Here is a 16,012-nt window from a genome sequence, read left to right as displayed (position 1 = left end):
TATTATTAGGTTTCAAAAGAAATTTTATAAATATTGTTGGGTTTAACATAAAAAAAAACAGTTAAAGGTTGGGTTACTAAGTAAAATTGCAATATTGCGGTGCTAAGTGGTTTTAAAAATTGTTGGTTATGAACTTATTCCAATAAAAATGAGGAATAATATTTTTATCCGAAAATTTTTCATGAGTATATACTCTAGTGATTTGAATTAAGGTTTTATTTGTGAAAAAGTTTTTAATGTTTTTTTTTTTTTAAATTTATACTTAGTTAATAAAATTTTTATACTTAAAAGTTACTTTAAAAAGCAGTAAAAAAATTGTCTCAAATGAAGCCAAAATTAGGAGCGAAACGTCTATTGGTTGAAAGCTTTTGTGGACAATTAAGAAGTTTTGGGTTAAAGTCTTGCGTATGTGATATGTGTATGAATTTATTTTAATTGATCTAAATATTCAAAAAAACAAAAATGAGCTAATCAAATGTAAGTTGGTCGACTTTTTAACTTCAGACTCATCTATAAATTATTATAGAGAAATATTATGTTGCATAATTTATATTTAAAAAATTAACATATTAGTATCAGGAAAGAGAGAGAAATCTTTTTTTTTTTTTTTTTTAATAATCGGATATGCCCTATTTTTTAATAATAGGATATTATTTATTTTATTTACTATTAATTTATCAAAATAATTTGTTTTTAGTGATGCCTACGGCTGCTAGATTTCTTATGACTTTTTCATATAAAGCGGAACCTATAAAGCATCAATGATTAGTTGGAGACGGGATTAGCTTTCCTTTATTAATATGGATTCTTTTTATTATAATACTTATTTACATTTTAGCAGTGAAAGTTACAAGATAATTAACCGAAGTAGTTATAGACCCTTGATTTACTTTGAGATTTGTGCTAACGTCAGGTATCAATCAATGTCGCCATTTTTATACAATGTTGCATAGGATTATATCCATGCTTTTGCAAGCCTAACAAATGCTGTAGCCCGAAGCTTTAATATGGTGCAATAATTTGATGGTGAATATTTTTTATGGTCATTTTGGCTTTTTTTGAGGATAATATATTTCATTAATTATACAAATAATATAAAAAACAGGATTATGATAATGTTAAAAAAAAATAAAAATTTCATAAAGATAGTGATAAATCACATTCAAAGGATCAATTATTCTGTGCGGATGCGAATATCTTCCGGATACCAATCAGAATGCGACATGTCACTCTTTTGCTGGTCTTGCTGCTTGGTATTACTCGATACCATTTATGTGGCATATTATGGTTGGTCTCTAGACGATGTTCGTGTCCGCACAAAATAGTTTCTCCATTCGAAGAAGGCATTCTGATAATTTTAAAGAATAAACAATTTCATGGAGACTGAGATAAGTCTTTAAGTTTCTTGACTTAACTCTAGGAAATGTACTTTTTGTAATCAAAGTAGCTAATTTAATTTCTGCTTATCAATTTTATTAAACGTTGCAGTCATCTCAAATAAATCCTTAATCTGTCTCATATTTATCTATATCATATTTGATAAATTTCTTTAAGAAATACTTAAAAATTTTAAATTTTTAGTATATATTTATTTCTTTCGGGTAAGATATTAGAATCAACTTGCATTTAAGCATGCAAAGGTATTAACTTTATAAAAATCAAGACTTTGTTTGGGACAACTTTCTAATTATTTTTTAAACCAATTTTTCAGTATAAAATTTTTAACTACATATTTTTATATAAAAAAATTACTTTAAAAAATAATAATGATAATAAAGATGATTTTTTGACAGTAACCAGCCTAGCTTAAAATCAGCATGCAAAAAGTCTTGTTCAATACATATGCTCCAGTTTGACTTAGAAAAAAATATATTTAAATTTTAATAAATTTTGTTTGACTCGTAATAATGCATTTATGTTTCATTTGAGGCAGTTTTTTTACTGCTTTATAAAGTTACTGTAGATAAAGTAATTTTTTTAAAAATTGTTATAGAAAACATCTTTTGAATATATATTTTTTCTAAAGTAACGAAAAAATAGCAACAAAATAAAAATTATAATTGCGGTTTAAAAAAGCAACTTATCTTTGATAACAATTTTGTTTAGGCAATTAAAATTTTTTAAAATTGTCAACAATTGAATAAGTTATGAGAGTATATACATTTATTATTTGACACTTGTAATATAAATATGCCATAAAATAATGTTTTTTTAGAGTGCTCTGCCTCATATGTAAATACATTAGAAGTCTAAGCTAGGAAAACATTTTATTAAGGAAAAATATTTTACTGCTTTTGGTATATTTGAAAGTGGTGGACCCATTGCATGAATTTTATTAATAACAAGAGTTTTAGAGGTATTAATACATGATCAGACCTAGCAACTTCATTGGACAAATTTAGATTCGGGTTAACTCGTTTAATAAATATTGAGTCAGATTTTGGATTAGAAATTCTAACCTATTTAATTGATGAGTCAAGTTCGAGTTGACATGCGATTCAAATTTTGATCTGAAAGTGACTCGTTTAATTTTGTTGTTTGCTTTTTGATACATTTTTTTTTTTTTTAAATTTTTGTATAATTAAGTTTAAACACTATAGTATTATTATTAATTTTTTAATTAAATAAATTATCGAGTTCGGTTCAGTTCATCCCAATTGCCATATGGTCGTATTTGGGTGATTGAATTCATATCAAATCCTTTTCAATCCGAATTTCGAAACCAACTCCTAAACCTATTTTCGGCACCTCTATCGAATTTAGATTCTTTTAGCAAAAAAAAAAAATTAAGATATGATAAAAATGTCATAATAATGAATTTTAATATTTCAATTTTTATTGAAATATAATATTTAAAATTCCAATATATTCCGCTAAATTTTAGCTGAATTTTAAGAAATTTCAAAGCTCGTCTTAATGCATTTTGATATAGTATAGTATCTATTTTTAGTAGATCCTAATCATTAATGTTTAAAACCTAAATATCCCTTATTCATTTTAAAACTTTTGTAAATTTAATTAAATGCTATAAAAATCGAATGAAAAGATTTTTTTATTTTTAAGATTTTAAAGCAAATTTAATCTCAAACACACACAAAAATACATGAGAGTTCCAACCTATAACTTTTATGATGGGACCCAAAACTCCCAACCATTAGGTTAAGGTGGCCTTCATTAAAAAAAAAAAAATCTTATTTAAAGACTTTAGATTCAATTAATATATCCTTTCTTTCATAAATATATTTTTTTTTCTTTTCCAAGATTGTGATATTCTTCTTTTTGGAAGTAGTAGCAACTAAGGTAGACAACAACTAGGGAGAAATATCCCCTTTTACAAGAAAATCTCTCTCTCTCTCTCTCTCTCTTAACCTCCTCATTTCCATCTTCCAACTTTCAAATAATTGAAACCTCTCTCTCTCTCTCTCTCTCTAATGGAGGAGGTTTATGAAGGCAAGAAGATCCCAGCAGCAGCCATCCTTCTCTTCCTCCTATCGGCGGTCGCCGGCGCCGTGCTACTGATTTGGTGGATCTTACAGTTCCACCAATCGAATGATCAGCTGTGGATGGTGCCAGTCAGCTTCATCTTTCTCGGCTCGCCGGTCATGGCCTGCTTCTCCTTCTTCGCCTCCGGCGATAGCCGGGACACTCTCCAGCTTCTCTACAAGGTACCATCTCTGGCTTCAGGTAATAACAATAGTCCCAACTCTCAGTTTTCAAAATCTATGAATATTGTGAGAATTTCTTTTATGTTATTATTTTTATTAATATGATAATTTTTTGAGATTTTACAGATTGTAAGGAGAAGATTTTGGTGTGAAGGGGGAGAGATTATTAGGTGAGTGAAAAGCTTATTGATTTTTGTATTTTATTTTGTGTAAATATTTATATAAAATGGTATAAATGGACTGACGCTGCATATAATAATACATATTGCGATATTTACTTTCTTTTATTGTAATTATAACTAATATGTAGCTATCTTAATTTTTTTATTTTTAATTATTTTATCTATAGAGGATATTTTTAAGAGTAAATATATATATATTTTTGTGTAAAAAAATATTATAGTTTTATTTGATAAAACGTGATAGGATTAGGAGCTTTGGTACTGTACACAAACAAAGTTGAACGGAGGGGAGGAGGTTGTGCGGAGCTGATCGCACGTGCCTTGAAATCCCTTACCCTTAAAGAGTGCTTTCATCTAGAAGCCTTCATATGGGAGAAAATTGAAGTCAATGTTATTTTATTTTGAATGTCAAATAATAATAATAATCCATTATTTATCTATTAAGTATATTCAATGGCTTTAAAATTTAATTTGATCAAATTTTTATAAAAAAATTTAACTTAAAATTTCTACTACCTTGTAGGAAGAAGAAGAAAAAAAGGCAAGAAGAAATTCTTTGCTTGCAAACTGCTAGTTATTACTTATTAGGGCAAGTGTATTATTATTTATATTGTTAAATTTTAGGTGAAAATTTTGAAATTTGATTTCTTCACTAGAAATATCCTCTCAAACTGCATGTCGGAACATATGCGATAGTAGAGTAAAAAAGTTTAACATCTTAGCATTGTTGCTTATATGATCATTTTCCTTTAAAGAGGCGAGACCAGAGATTGAGACGTCCTAAGTAAATCTTGGTGTTGATGTTTGGAATCAGAGTTAATGTCAACAACTTGTATTAGTCTTATGAGTGATGACATTCATCAACATCAGTGGCAATGACAAACAATGTAGTTAGGAAGTGATGGTGTAGTTAAATGATAATGATAAAAAAATGCATAGTTGGAGGATTGTAGTCACATGAAATTAATCAAATGGCCATAATTTGGTGATGGTGGTCAAATTTAGTAAGTAATGGTGTACTTAAGTGATAAATGTCACAAAACTATTGTAAGAGAATTGTAATCAAAGAATCATAATCTGGTGGTGGTGGTTGAAGAAATATCTGCTAATTATGATCATTTAACCATTATCTCGCAATTACACTGACGCTAGTTGATTTTGTAGCTTACCCTTGCAAAAATAACAACACAATTTATCGCCTATAAAGTCAATGTACACCGTCGACACTGACTCTAGCTCTTGATATTTCACCAAAATTTATGATGGAGTTCTTAATCTCTAATCTCCTCTCTTCAAAAGAGAACATCTAAACAAACATAAAACACTTCCTTGAAAATAAATCTTAGGTCACATGGCTCTTCTACTTTCCACCAAGAAATTTGTCATGTAGAATTTATATATATTATATTATATCAAGTTTTAACTCTTTTCTCAATTATGGGAAAATCATCATTTGTAATTGATGATGAACAATGGTGGAATCATTGCAATTGAGCTAAGCCCCACAAATTTTATTATATTTTCCAAATCTCTCACATTAAAGCTTCAATATTTCTTACAGTTATTCTATTTATCTGCATGTTGCTGAAATTTTCGTATAAGACTAAGACGTAAAACTCTCTCATTTTATCACCACAAATATTCAGCATGCAAGGCTTTGATATTCTGTTTTCTTTCCCTTAGTAATGTCCAGATAAAAAAAAATCAGCACTATCATTTTCATGATGAAACTATTAGATAAATAATCATTAATCTCATTAAGGGATTTAGGCTTCGTTTGGGACAACTTTCTTGCTGTTTTTTAAAACAACTTTCTAGTATAAAAATTACTAGTTCAATAAAATTTTATACTAAAAATTTACTTTAGAAAGCAATAAGTAAGTTGTCCTAAATGAAGTCTTAAATGTAAGACTTGTTACAGAGATTTAGGCTATATTCAAAGCTCTATAACCAAAGGCATCATATTTAGGCTTAGTAAGATTCTAATATAAGATTCTAAGAAATATAATAACTTATTTATCTCTATAAAACTAATAATATTGAGCTTTGTGACATTTAGCAAAAGATATCAATTATTTCCTTGTTTGAACTTTGAAGTCATCATATTTAATGCAAGAGATAGTTTTTCCCGAGTCAAACGTTTCGGTTGAGGTTGTTGGCGTCAAGCTCTAATAATATTAATGAGAAGAATGAAATACGAATTGATTTTCTTTAAGGATAAAAAATTGTTTTAAATTTTTCTTAATTGAAGTAAAAAAAATTCTTCATTTGGGACGATATTCTTTCTGATTTGAAAAGCTATTATTAAGAAAGCAACTTTTTAAAGCTTTGTAGAAAATAGCTTTCTAGTACAAATTTTTTAATTCCCCAAATAAATTTATGTAAAAAATTCAAATTTCACGCATGGTTAATGTGGTTTTTTATATCTCTCTTTTCATATAATAAAATAAAAATTGGTGGATTACATCATTACACACATAAGTACATAACACTTAAAACATATGTTAAACATTTTTATGAATTTCTCACCGAATGAAGAAGAGACAAGAAAGCTGTGGTAAAATCTCTTGGAACGTCGTTAATGGGACTTACAACAGCATGCAAATGACTAAGAATGTGAGGAAGTCATGACGAAATCTCTTCGAGAAGGAATACATGAGATTAGCGCGCGGCATGCAAGTAGGGTGTCAAAATTGAGTTTCGGGTCGGTTTTAAGGTCCTATCCGGAAATGATCCGGGTTCAAATGAGTTGATTCGTATCCGACCCAGTTTTGTAAACGGGACGAAAATTCAGACCTGAACCCAACCTGTTGGGTTATTGGGTTCACCCGACCTGATCCGAAAATCCGAAATATCGGGCGCTAACGACAGACGCGAATTGCGAAGCATTAAGATGTGGTTGTGAGCGCATCGCCTGACTGGGTGCTGGCACTGGTTAGGGTACAGTGCGAGGCTGTTAGCGCTGGGGCTGCACGTACAACGTGAGTGCGGTTCCGGTCCGGTCGCGGCCGGGTGGTGGAGCTAGTGATTAGATATCTAATCATCTAGGGTGCAGATTACGAGCGCGGAGATGAATCTGGACCATACGGATTGCGAGTTTAGAGTGGGAGGAGGGAAATACTTTGCGCTGGGAAGGCAGATCGGGGTCACAAGGGGGTCATTCTCGGGTTTCCCGGTCAAGTCGAAACCGACATGTATGACAAACGGGTTGACACTAACCTGGAATTTTAAGATCGCGTCAAATATCGACACCTCTACATGTGAGAAAAGAAGAGACAAAAAACACCCATAAAATATCGTTGAGATGTCGTAACATTATGGCTAATGTACGACATGTAATATCTAGTTGAGATCTCACTTAATGGGATTTAAATCATTTAATAGAGTGAGAGGATGTTATTTTTTTACTTTAATTTAAAATTTTTATGTATTATATGAGTAAATAATAAAATTTAAAATTTTAATATTTAATAAATAAATGATTTTATAACTATGTATGTAAACCCTCTAATTGAATTTTAATTATAAATTTATTGTGTGAACCAGCAAGCAAGGTTAGTATCTGGGGAAGGGAAAAGCGTGGGACGGTAGTTGTAGTAATACGGCGTTGGATGCTAATCCATTCCATTAATGGATTTGGCCCAAAATTAGGTTAGGGTACGGACAAAAATTCAATCGTCATATTCTCATTAATTTTTTTAATTTATAATAATATTTGGATTTTAATATAATGCTAATTTAAAAATAAATTCAAAGATTTTAAGACTCACCCTATATCCTCATTGACTTCTTTTTTTTTTAATTAGAATGATATATCACAAAAAAAATTTCATTTGATCATCAAACATGAATTATCATATAATATTTGAATTTAAAAAAATTGGAAATAATTTCATGAACATTTGTACTTTTATTTTAACAAATTTTTAATTGAAATCAAAGTTTAAATAAGATGAACCAAACAATATTGAAAGTGTTTTGATCCAAATTTAAATGGGCCTAGCTCGAACTTAATTGAAAGATTTAATGTTGTCGAGTTTGAGCATTTTGACTCATTGTCCATCTTCTTTTGCCGTCTCCGTCCACCTCCACCTCACCAATTGGACGCCCCGCCTCCTATCATCACCTTCACTCCACAACCACCCAATACCCCACCCAACTCGTCGCTTTAGGGCATCTCCAACCGAAAAACCCATTTTCCATTTCAAAATGCAGTGATTCATCTCCAATCAAACTCCATTTATTTCTCCTTTTTCGTGCGCTTCTTCATCTTGTTGCGAAGGTAACCATCTTTTTCCTCTTTCATGAGCTTCTTCGGCAAATACAACGACACAAAAATTGGTGTAGGTGAACAGTGCGACGCCAATATTGGCGTCACATTGTTCACCTATCGAATTTATATGAACATAAATACTATGATCTTTCATGAGCTTCTTCGGCAAACTTATAAGTAACTGTCGAGTGTGCAAGGGGGCAGCGCCCCTTTGCAGGATTCGACCTGTTGGTTGTAAGGATATTTTTGGAATTCAAATTAATAAATAAAATGATTAATGTATTTACTATTTGTTGGGGGCAATTGCCTAAAGATCATAGTATTTATGTTCATATCATCATATGCTTATGTAATCAATGGGAGTTCCGCTCCTATCTGCATCATAAGTTTATAAATGCCTTTGTAGTATGTTTATGTGTATGATACTTTCGTTAAGCGCATATGATTACATAAGCATAAAAATAACTTATCAATATATTTGAATAACATACAACATTCAGAAGCCCAAATAATCATCATAATCACAGAAAGATTTTGTTCAAGTGCATACAAGATTTGCGGCCAATATTCAAGATTGATCGTAATTCTCCAAAAAATTGACTCAAATGTGCACTAGCTTTATTTTATCCCTCTCAAAATTTTCCTTTGCCTTTATTCAATCATGAAATAATGTAGAATATGCACTATTTTAATGCATTATAAACCCCCTCAAACATGAGAGATCATTAAGTGTTGAGTTTAGACCGAGATAATCATTCAATTTTATGATTGTTATCAGCAAAAATGCAGCAAAAGAGCACTGGTAAACAATAACTGCCCTTTTACTGTTCACAGTCACACAACTAAACGATTCTCTGGACCTAAACTCGGCACGTAATAATCTCTCTCCCCTCAAGCATTCATATGCTTCTCCTACTTTCATCTTTACTAGTGATTTAATAGGTTTTAACACATTATTTTGCTTATTGTAGAAGATATGACTACTGACCATGCATGAAAGTTTCGTTGCTCAAACAATAACTATCATTTGTTCGAGAATTTTATAATGTTTCCTCGTCATTCTCAAAAAGCGAAATAATATCATTGAAGAAAGCCCAAATGAGGAAGCCTTAAAATTTTATAATCTATTCATACATGCTATATATATAAGTCACAATTAATGAAAAAAATTTCCCTTTAAACTTTAAAAAAATTAAGAAAGCTTCATTTCTAAAAGAGTCCCCTCTAGATTTTTTAAAATTCATTTTTATCTAAATTTTATATTTTTAATAATTATCATAAATTATCAAATTACACTCATCAATTCAGAATTAGGCTTTGTTTGTGGCAACTTTATTACTGTTTTTTAAAATGATTTTCTAATAAAAAATTTATAGTTCAAAAAAATTTATACGGAAAACAATTTAAGAAAGCAGGAAGAAATATATCCCCAATAAAGCCTTAATTAAATACATTCTAAATTTAATTATACATATTCTTGACATTAAAATAATATATATATATATATATGTATAGTGTTTCATTTTATTATTTTGTATATATCATCTATAAAGTTGTTCTGTCCAAGTTTGCTGGGAGGTGGGACCTACTTAGATTTTTATTTTGTTATTAGTTTAGGGTTAGAAAAAATCAGATTTAATTGATAAAAAAAATCATCGTCGATTTTTTTTATTAAATTCCGTTAATATTATAAAAATAGTTTATTTGTATCACTTAGTCTGCAAATAAAAATATGCCTAAATTTAAAAAAAGAAAAAGAAAATACTTTATTAATATGACAACTTTATATTAGAAAATCAATAAGAATAAGCAAGGTTATTGTGCATATTTTCTTATAAAAAACATTAGTTAAAAAAAATCAACCAATCAGATGATGCAATATAGATTACACATCCTAATCAGTAACTAAAAGAGATTTAGATGGGTGAACTGCCACTCTGCTGGTCTAAATTATAATTTATAACTCATAAAAATTTTATTAGTCTAATTATGTCTTCATTTGAGATCACTTTTTTGTACTTTTTGAAGTAATTTTTTTGCCAAAAGTTTTTTAATTAGATTTTTTTTTTCTAAAAAATTGCTTCACAAAATAGTAAAAAAGCTGTCCCAAATGAAATTTATATTAGCAAATATTCGCTTTTATTACTTATTTTTAAAAAAATTAACAATCTTACTAAAAAATAAAAAATGATTTCAAAGTCATTTAATTTCTTAAGCAAAATAATTCTATTTTCACATATAATAAAAATCATCATTGTGAAGTTTAAGGCTTCGTTTGGAATGGCTTTCTTACTGTTTCTTAAAACAATTTTAAAGTATATATATATTTTTTATACTAAAATGTTATTTTAAGAAGCAATAAAAAAATCGTCCCAAACGAATTCTATAATTTTTATTGGAAGTTTCTATCTTTGGGAGAATTAAGAATTCTATAAAGAGTTAATCATCATATAATCAAATATTCTCATCAATAAAGTGATGAATCAGACAATATTATAAAGAACAAAACGGCATACATTAAAGAATGGGAGAGGATCATTTTAGAAAATGACTCAAAAGAGATCCATCAGAAAATAAAATATAAAATAGATGATGATGAATTACAACTATTGTGTTAATGATTGCACCATTTTTAAAGAGATTTGGGATTTTTTAAGGATTTACATACATATCATATAATTTTTATGTATTTAAATATCTAACTACCAAATTTTAATATTTACTAATATGATAATTTAATATCACGATCACATAAAAATATAAGCAAGAAAATATATTTCACTTTGAAAAAGTGAATATTAATGATATTTTTAATGTGGTTGAAATATTAGGATGTTCTATAAGTAAATACTAAATGTTATTCATAAGAATTGTGTAACATATATAGCATGCATCGTCGTACACCCACTAATAAGTTCTTAACCTTAAATTCTTTGTCTTGTATGGCTTTAGTGACCTTCTGAGCAGCATCCTTTGTTGTGAATACTATGAATGATCAATAATTACATCAAAGCTAAACAAAATTACAATTTAATAATGGATTAGAGAGAAAAACTTAGCTGCAAAAAAAAAAAGCAATGCTCAAAAGCCTATAAAAATAAACAAAGATAAAAACAGAGTAGAGATTCATCCCCCTGCAGACTCAGAATAGTTGGCATGAGACAAAATACCAAAATTACATATATTGCATCATATTTTGAGTGTAGACATTGAGAAATTATTGTGTGTGGAATTCAAATGCATTCGGATACCAATCACAGATTGGAATCCGAATGCAAATGCATTCGGATTCCGCACACAATAATTTCTCGTAGAATTGAGAGTGGCTCCCTGGTTGCCATATGGACCATCAAAGTGCCATTCATCATGGTCCATGAAAGCGTCAAGGGGCTTGTGAAATACCAAAAATTAGTCAAGAAAGCCCAAAAAAAACTAGCAAAATGAAGCTCCAAATGCGCCTAGAAAGGCCAAAAGCTAGGGTATAAGATGCATGATAGAATTAAAATACCTCCACTTAAGAGCATTGAAATGGTCATCTTTCTTAATTTTTACATAGGTAGAAGAAATACTATTAATAAAGTAACTAAACTGTTAAGCATTTTTCTTTCATGTATAATATATAAAGCAGGTAGTTACTAAATAGTAGAGCTTTTTAACCAAAGAGGCATAGTTCTCCCTTTCAAAGATGAGGTTAAGGATGAGGTTAAACAACTGCAAAATAGTAGGCCTAATTAGGAGAAATGAAGAAGCACAAGGAATGAAGTATTTAATAATATTTAATGAACATCAACAACACATCTGTAGTTTTTAAACCATCCACAACAGCATGAGCGGATCTACCTAAAGCCCAGGGTATTTTTAGGTAATTTGTCCCCCGCCATCTATTTTTTAGTCTTTATTATAAGAGTCTTTAGTTAATTTGTCCACCACCATCTATTACAGGACGAACCCCGCCAAGGGGCGTTGCCCGCCTTGGACCCCCGGCATATCTGCGAAATCTCTACACTTTTACTTATAAGTTTGCCCCCTCCTGAAAATAAAGGATGGTTCCGTCCCTGCACCATAGCAATTATGACTCGCTTTGAGGTCTAGTTCTTCTATCATGACTCGCTAGATATTTATTAAATACCTATAAAGATATATGATAATATACATATTTGCCGAATAAAAATGGTTTCAAATGGATTAAAAAAAAAACGAGCAGCTCATGGCCTAATCAACCCATCTCATGTCCTAATCAACTTAAAATTTTATCAAAGCAGTAATGAAAACAAAAATTATGCCCAATTTATGATTAATCATTTAGACTTCGTTTGGGACGACTTTATTTCTGATTTTTAGAGCAGCTTTCTAGTATAAAAATTTTAGTTTTTTACTAAAAAACTGCTTTATGAAGCAGTAATAAAGCCGTTCCAAATGAAACCTTAGTCTTCCAAATGTATTATATAACATTATAGTTGAGAAAGAACAAAATATTTTATTATGAGTTACGACATGTTCCACAATTCATCTGGTTTAACAATTTAAAGGATTTATTTCTCTGATTACTTTTTAATCTTAAAAATTGAAAAAATTAAGATTTAGCAAAATTTAATAGTTGGTATATAAAATAAATTTGAGATTCCTATCAAGATGTAATCAATTTGGATTTACAATATTTACTGAATTTTACTTGTATTATTTATTAGAAAATTACATTATATTAAATTGAATAAAATAAAAATGTACCCTACATGCTTTATGATTTATACTGCTCACCATATTGTACTATAATATCTTTCAATATAATTTGATAATTAAATAATTAATATTATTTAATAAAAAAAACATAAAATAATATTTTTATTTTTTAATTACAACAATAGAATGTAATAAAATACAGTAAAATAAGTAATTTGATATGTTTTTATTGATTTATTATTTTCCATACTTCATCAAATTTTATAAAATAAAAAAAAAGATCAAATCCGAGTAATTATCCTAAAAGAAGTTTAATAAATTGAATTAAATAATTATCCCATAGAGTCGGTCCGGTAAAAGTGTAAAACCATATTTTAGTCTTATATCCTAGAAGATTTACGAAAATACCCATCAAATATTGCCCTTTATAGTCTCTTCAGCCGCGTGAAATGTTCGTAGTTTTCCATTTTCTAGCGACTTTTCTCGTCCTAGGCATTTCTGCACAAGGCTAAAGAACCTCTTCTTGCCCTCGCCGACGATCTGCGCTTTGACCGTGAAGTGCCTCGTCATCTGGTAAAGTTTGAGGGAGAAGGGGAGAGATCAGATCACTGTAGCAGTGATGGAGATCTTTGGCTCTCTCCACGGAAGGGCGGCGCTTCTTATTCTACCGCTGGCGGTGGCTGCGTTGTTGATTTCGCCGTCGGCGGCGGAGATCCGCCAGACTGAGGTGAAAAATGATGCCCGAACGATAATACCCTTCGACGAGTTCGGATTTACACGTAGTGGCGTTCTCGATCTCAAAGTCTCCAGGATCTCCCTCTCGGATACCAATCCTGACCTCGATTTGTCTCAGCTAGGGTTTTTCCTCAGCACACGCGACACCTGGATCCACGTTTTGCAGCAGATCCAGGAGCTGGATGTCACCTGCGCTCTTCAATCAGAGCTCGTCAAGCTCGTCTACACCTTCGATTATCTCCCGGCCGCTGCTCCGGCCGGCCGCGCGACTAGCTTTGGTTCCCTTTTCAACGTAACCGTTCCGGGTCAGTACACCCTTCTTTTCGCTAATTGTCTTCCTCAGATTCACGTCTCTATGTCTGTTCGATCCGCTATGTACAACATTGAGCCTGGCTCTGGGCGCAGCGTCTACCTCTCCGCCGGTTCCGCCAACCTGCCGTTTGTCTATTTCCTTTTCTTTCTAGTTTATGGCAGCCTTGCGGCGCTATGGGTTTCTGTTTTGTTACGTAAGAGGCAGACCGCTTACCGAATCCACTACTTCATGCTGGCCGTTGTCATTCTCAAGGCGCTTAATCTTATATGCGAGGCTGAAGACAAATTGTATATTGAACGTACTGGCAGTGCCCATGGATGGGACGTTCTCTTCTACATCTTTAGTTTCTTGAAAGGAATATCCTTATTCACTCTGATTGTCCTGATTGGTACTGGTTGGTCCTTCCTTAAACCGTATCTTCAGGACAAGGAAAAGAAAGTGCTCATGATTGTAATCCCTCTCCAGGTCGTTGCAAACATAGCTCAGGTGGTGATTGATGAGTCTGGACCTTACGCCAGAGATTGGGTTACATGGAAGCAAGTCTTTCTTCTTGTCGATGTCATTTGCTGCTGTGCTGTTCTCTTCCCTATTGTCTGGTCCATTAAAAACCTTCGTGAGGCGGCTAGGACGGATGGCAAAGCTGCTGTTAACCTTATGAAGCTTACACTTTTCCGGCAATACTATATTGTAGTAATTTGCTACATCTACTTTACTCGAGTTGTGGTTTACGCCTTGGTTACTATTACCTCTTATAGATATCTTTGGACCAGTGTGGTAGCTGGGGAGCTGGCTACCCTTGCTTTCTATATCTTTACAGGATACAAGTTTAGGCCTGAGGTCCACAACCCATATTTTGTAATTGATGATGAAGAAGAGGAGGCAGCGGCAGAGGCTATCAAGCTTGAGGACGAATTTGAATTATGATTACAGGTATAAAGGGTTGTTAGAAATTGTATTTTATTGTTCGCCCATGAGAATTTACCCTGCACAACTGCCCCATCTTGGGGAGGTTTCAGCGTCACGTAGTAGTATTTGGTTTATTTTACTTGATATTTTTGTCACTCCTTTACCTATGTAAATGGGGATTCCTGTTCAAATCCTCATATGGAACTTCCATTTGTTATCATGTGTACCTGCAGTAACATTTTGCCATGGAAGTTTGGGGCTTTATTGTCTATATTGATTTCTGACTGGTTACAATCCTTGATTTTATAGTTTCTCTGAAAATTTAATATACTTCTGGTGTTTCAACACAAATCACTCTAGTTGCAGGGTAGTTCCTGTTTTTTTCAGAATTTTGGCCGGTTTATATGTTTAATTTTGTTTGCATGCTATTCACAAGCTCAGAGTTTTGGATAAATCATGGGAATGAATTGTTAAAGACTTTTCAATGAAGGTATGGATTCCTGTTCATCAAATTCTGGTATATATATATATATATATATATATATATATATATAAGGAATGCATCAGGCTTGTTGTGCAATAGAAAAGTCCCCCTCAAACTTAAGGGAAAGTTCTATAAGATGGTGGTGAGACCTGCAATGCTTTATGGTGCCGAATGTTGGCATTAAAAGTGAAGCATAATACTAAGTTAAGTGTTGCAGAGATGAGGATGCTTAGGTGGATGAGTGGCTTTACCCCTAGAGATAGGATACAAAATGAGCATATATGTGAAAAGGTTGGAGTAGCTCCAGTGGAAGATAAGATTAGAGAGAGTCACCTTAGATGGTTTGGTCATATTAAACAGAGGCCTTCCGATGACCCAATTAGGAAAGTTGAGGTATTAAATTTGACTTATGTTAAGAAAGATAGAGGTAGACCTAAAAAGGCTTGCTTAGAAAATATTAGAACTGATCTTTCTTTATTAGATTTAAATGAGAATTTGACTTTTAACAGGACACAATGGCGAAAAAGGATTCATGTAGCCGACCCCACATAGTGGGACAAAGGCTTGATGCTGTTGCTGCTGTTGTTGATTGGAATTGCAGATGTAGATTTGAATTCTGAAAAATTATGGGCATAACTTGTCTTAAGATGGTGGATGTCAAATATAATAATAAGCTCTGAAATTGGTGCTAGGGTTCTGGTTTGGCTCTCATTAGATCAATTCCAATTTTAGTCTGTATATTTCATATACCATTCAAGTTTACGAGCTTTCAGT

The 16,012-nt window shown here is 31.5% G+C and overlaps 2 protein-coding genes across 2 annotated transcripts; both read left to right on the top strand.

The window, feature by feature from the left end:
- The first annotated feature begins 3,329 nt into the window (after nt 1–3,329).
- LOC110099152 lies at nt 3,330–3,976 on the top strand. The gene is made up of 2 exons (XM_020826234.2): nt 3,330–3,684; nt 3,792–3,976. Exons 1-2 carry the CDS (start codon nt 3,432–3,434, stop codon nt 3,815–3,817), a joined length of 279 nt encoding a protein of 92 aa, XP_020681893.1. The 5' UTR covers nt 3,330–3,431; the 3' UTR covers nt 3,818–3,976.
- Nucleotides 3,977–13,249: 9,273 nt separating this feature from the next.
- Nucleotides 13,250–15,105, top strand: LOC110099145 (protein GPR107-like). The gene has a single exon (XM_020826223.2). It carries the CDS (start codon nt 13,420–13,422, stop codon nt 14,770–14,772), a length of 1,353 nt encoding a protein of 450 aa, XP_020681882.1. The 5' UTR covers nt 13,250–13,419; the 3' UTR covers nt 14,773–15,105.
- Nucleotides 15,106–16,012: the final 907 nt, after the last annotated feature.

Source organism: Dendrobium catenatum, unplaced genomic scaffold, assembly GCF_001605985.2.
Source record: "Dendrobium catenatum unplaced genomic scaffold, ASM160598v2 fragScaff_scaffold_264, whole genome shotgun sequence".
In the NCBI taxonomy this organism is placed as follows: domain Eukaryota; kingdom Viridiplantae; phylum Streptophyta; class Magnoliopsida; order Asparagales; family Orchidaceae; genus Dendrobium; species Dendrobium catenatum.
This window is presented reverse-complemented; position numbering and strand designations above follow the sequence as displayed.

Coding starts and splice junctions, on each gene's coding strand:
- LOC110099152 (XM_020826234.2), top strand. CDS start 3,432: ATGGAGGAGGTTTATGAAGGCAAGAAGATCCCAGCAGCAGCCATCCTT. Junction 3,685..3,791: donor GGTACCATCTCTGGCTTCAG/GTAATAACAATA, acceptor GAGATTTTACAG/ATTGTAAGGAGAAGATTTTG.
- LOC110099145 (XM_020826223.2), top strand. CDS start 13,420: ATGGAGATCTTTGGCTCTCTCCACGGAAGGGCGGCGCTTCTTATTCTA.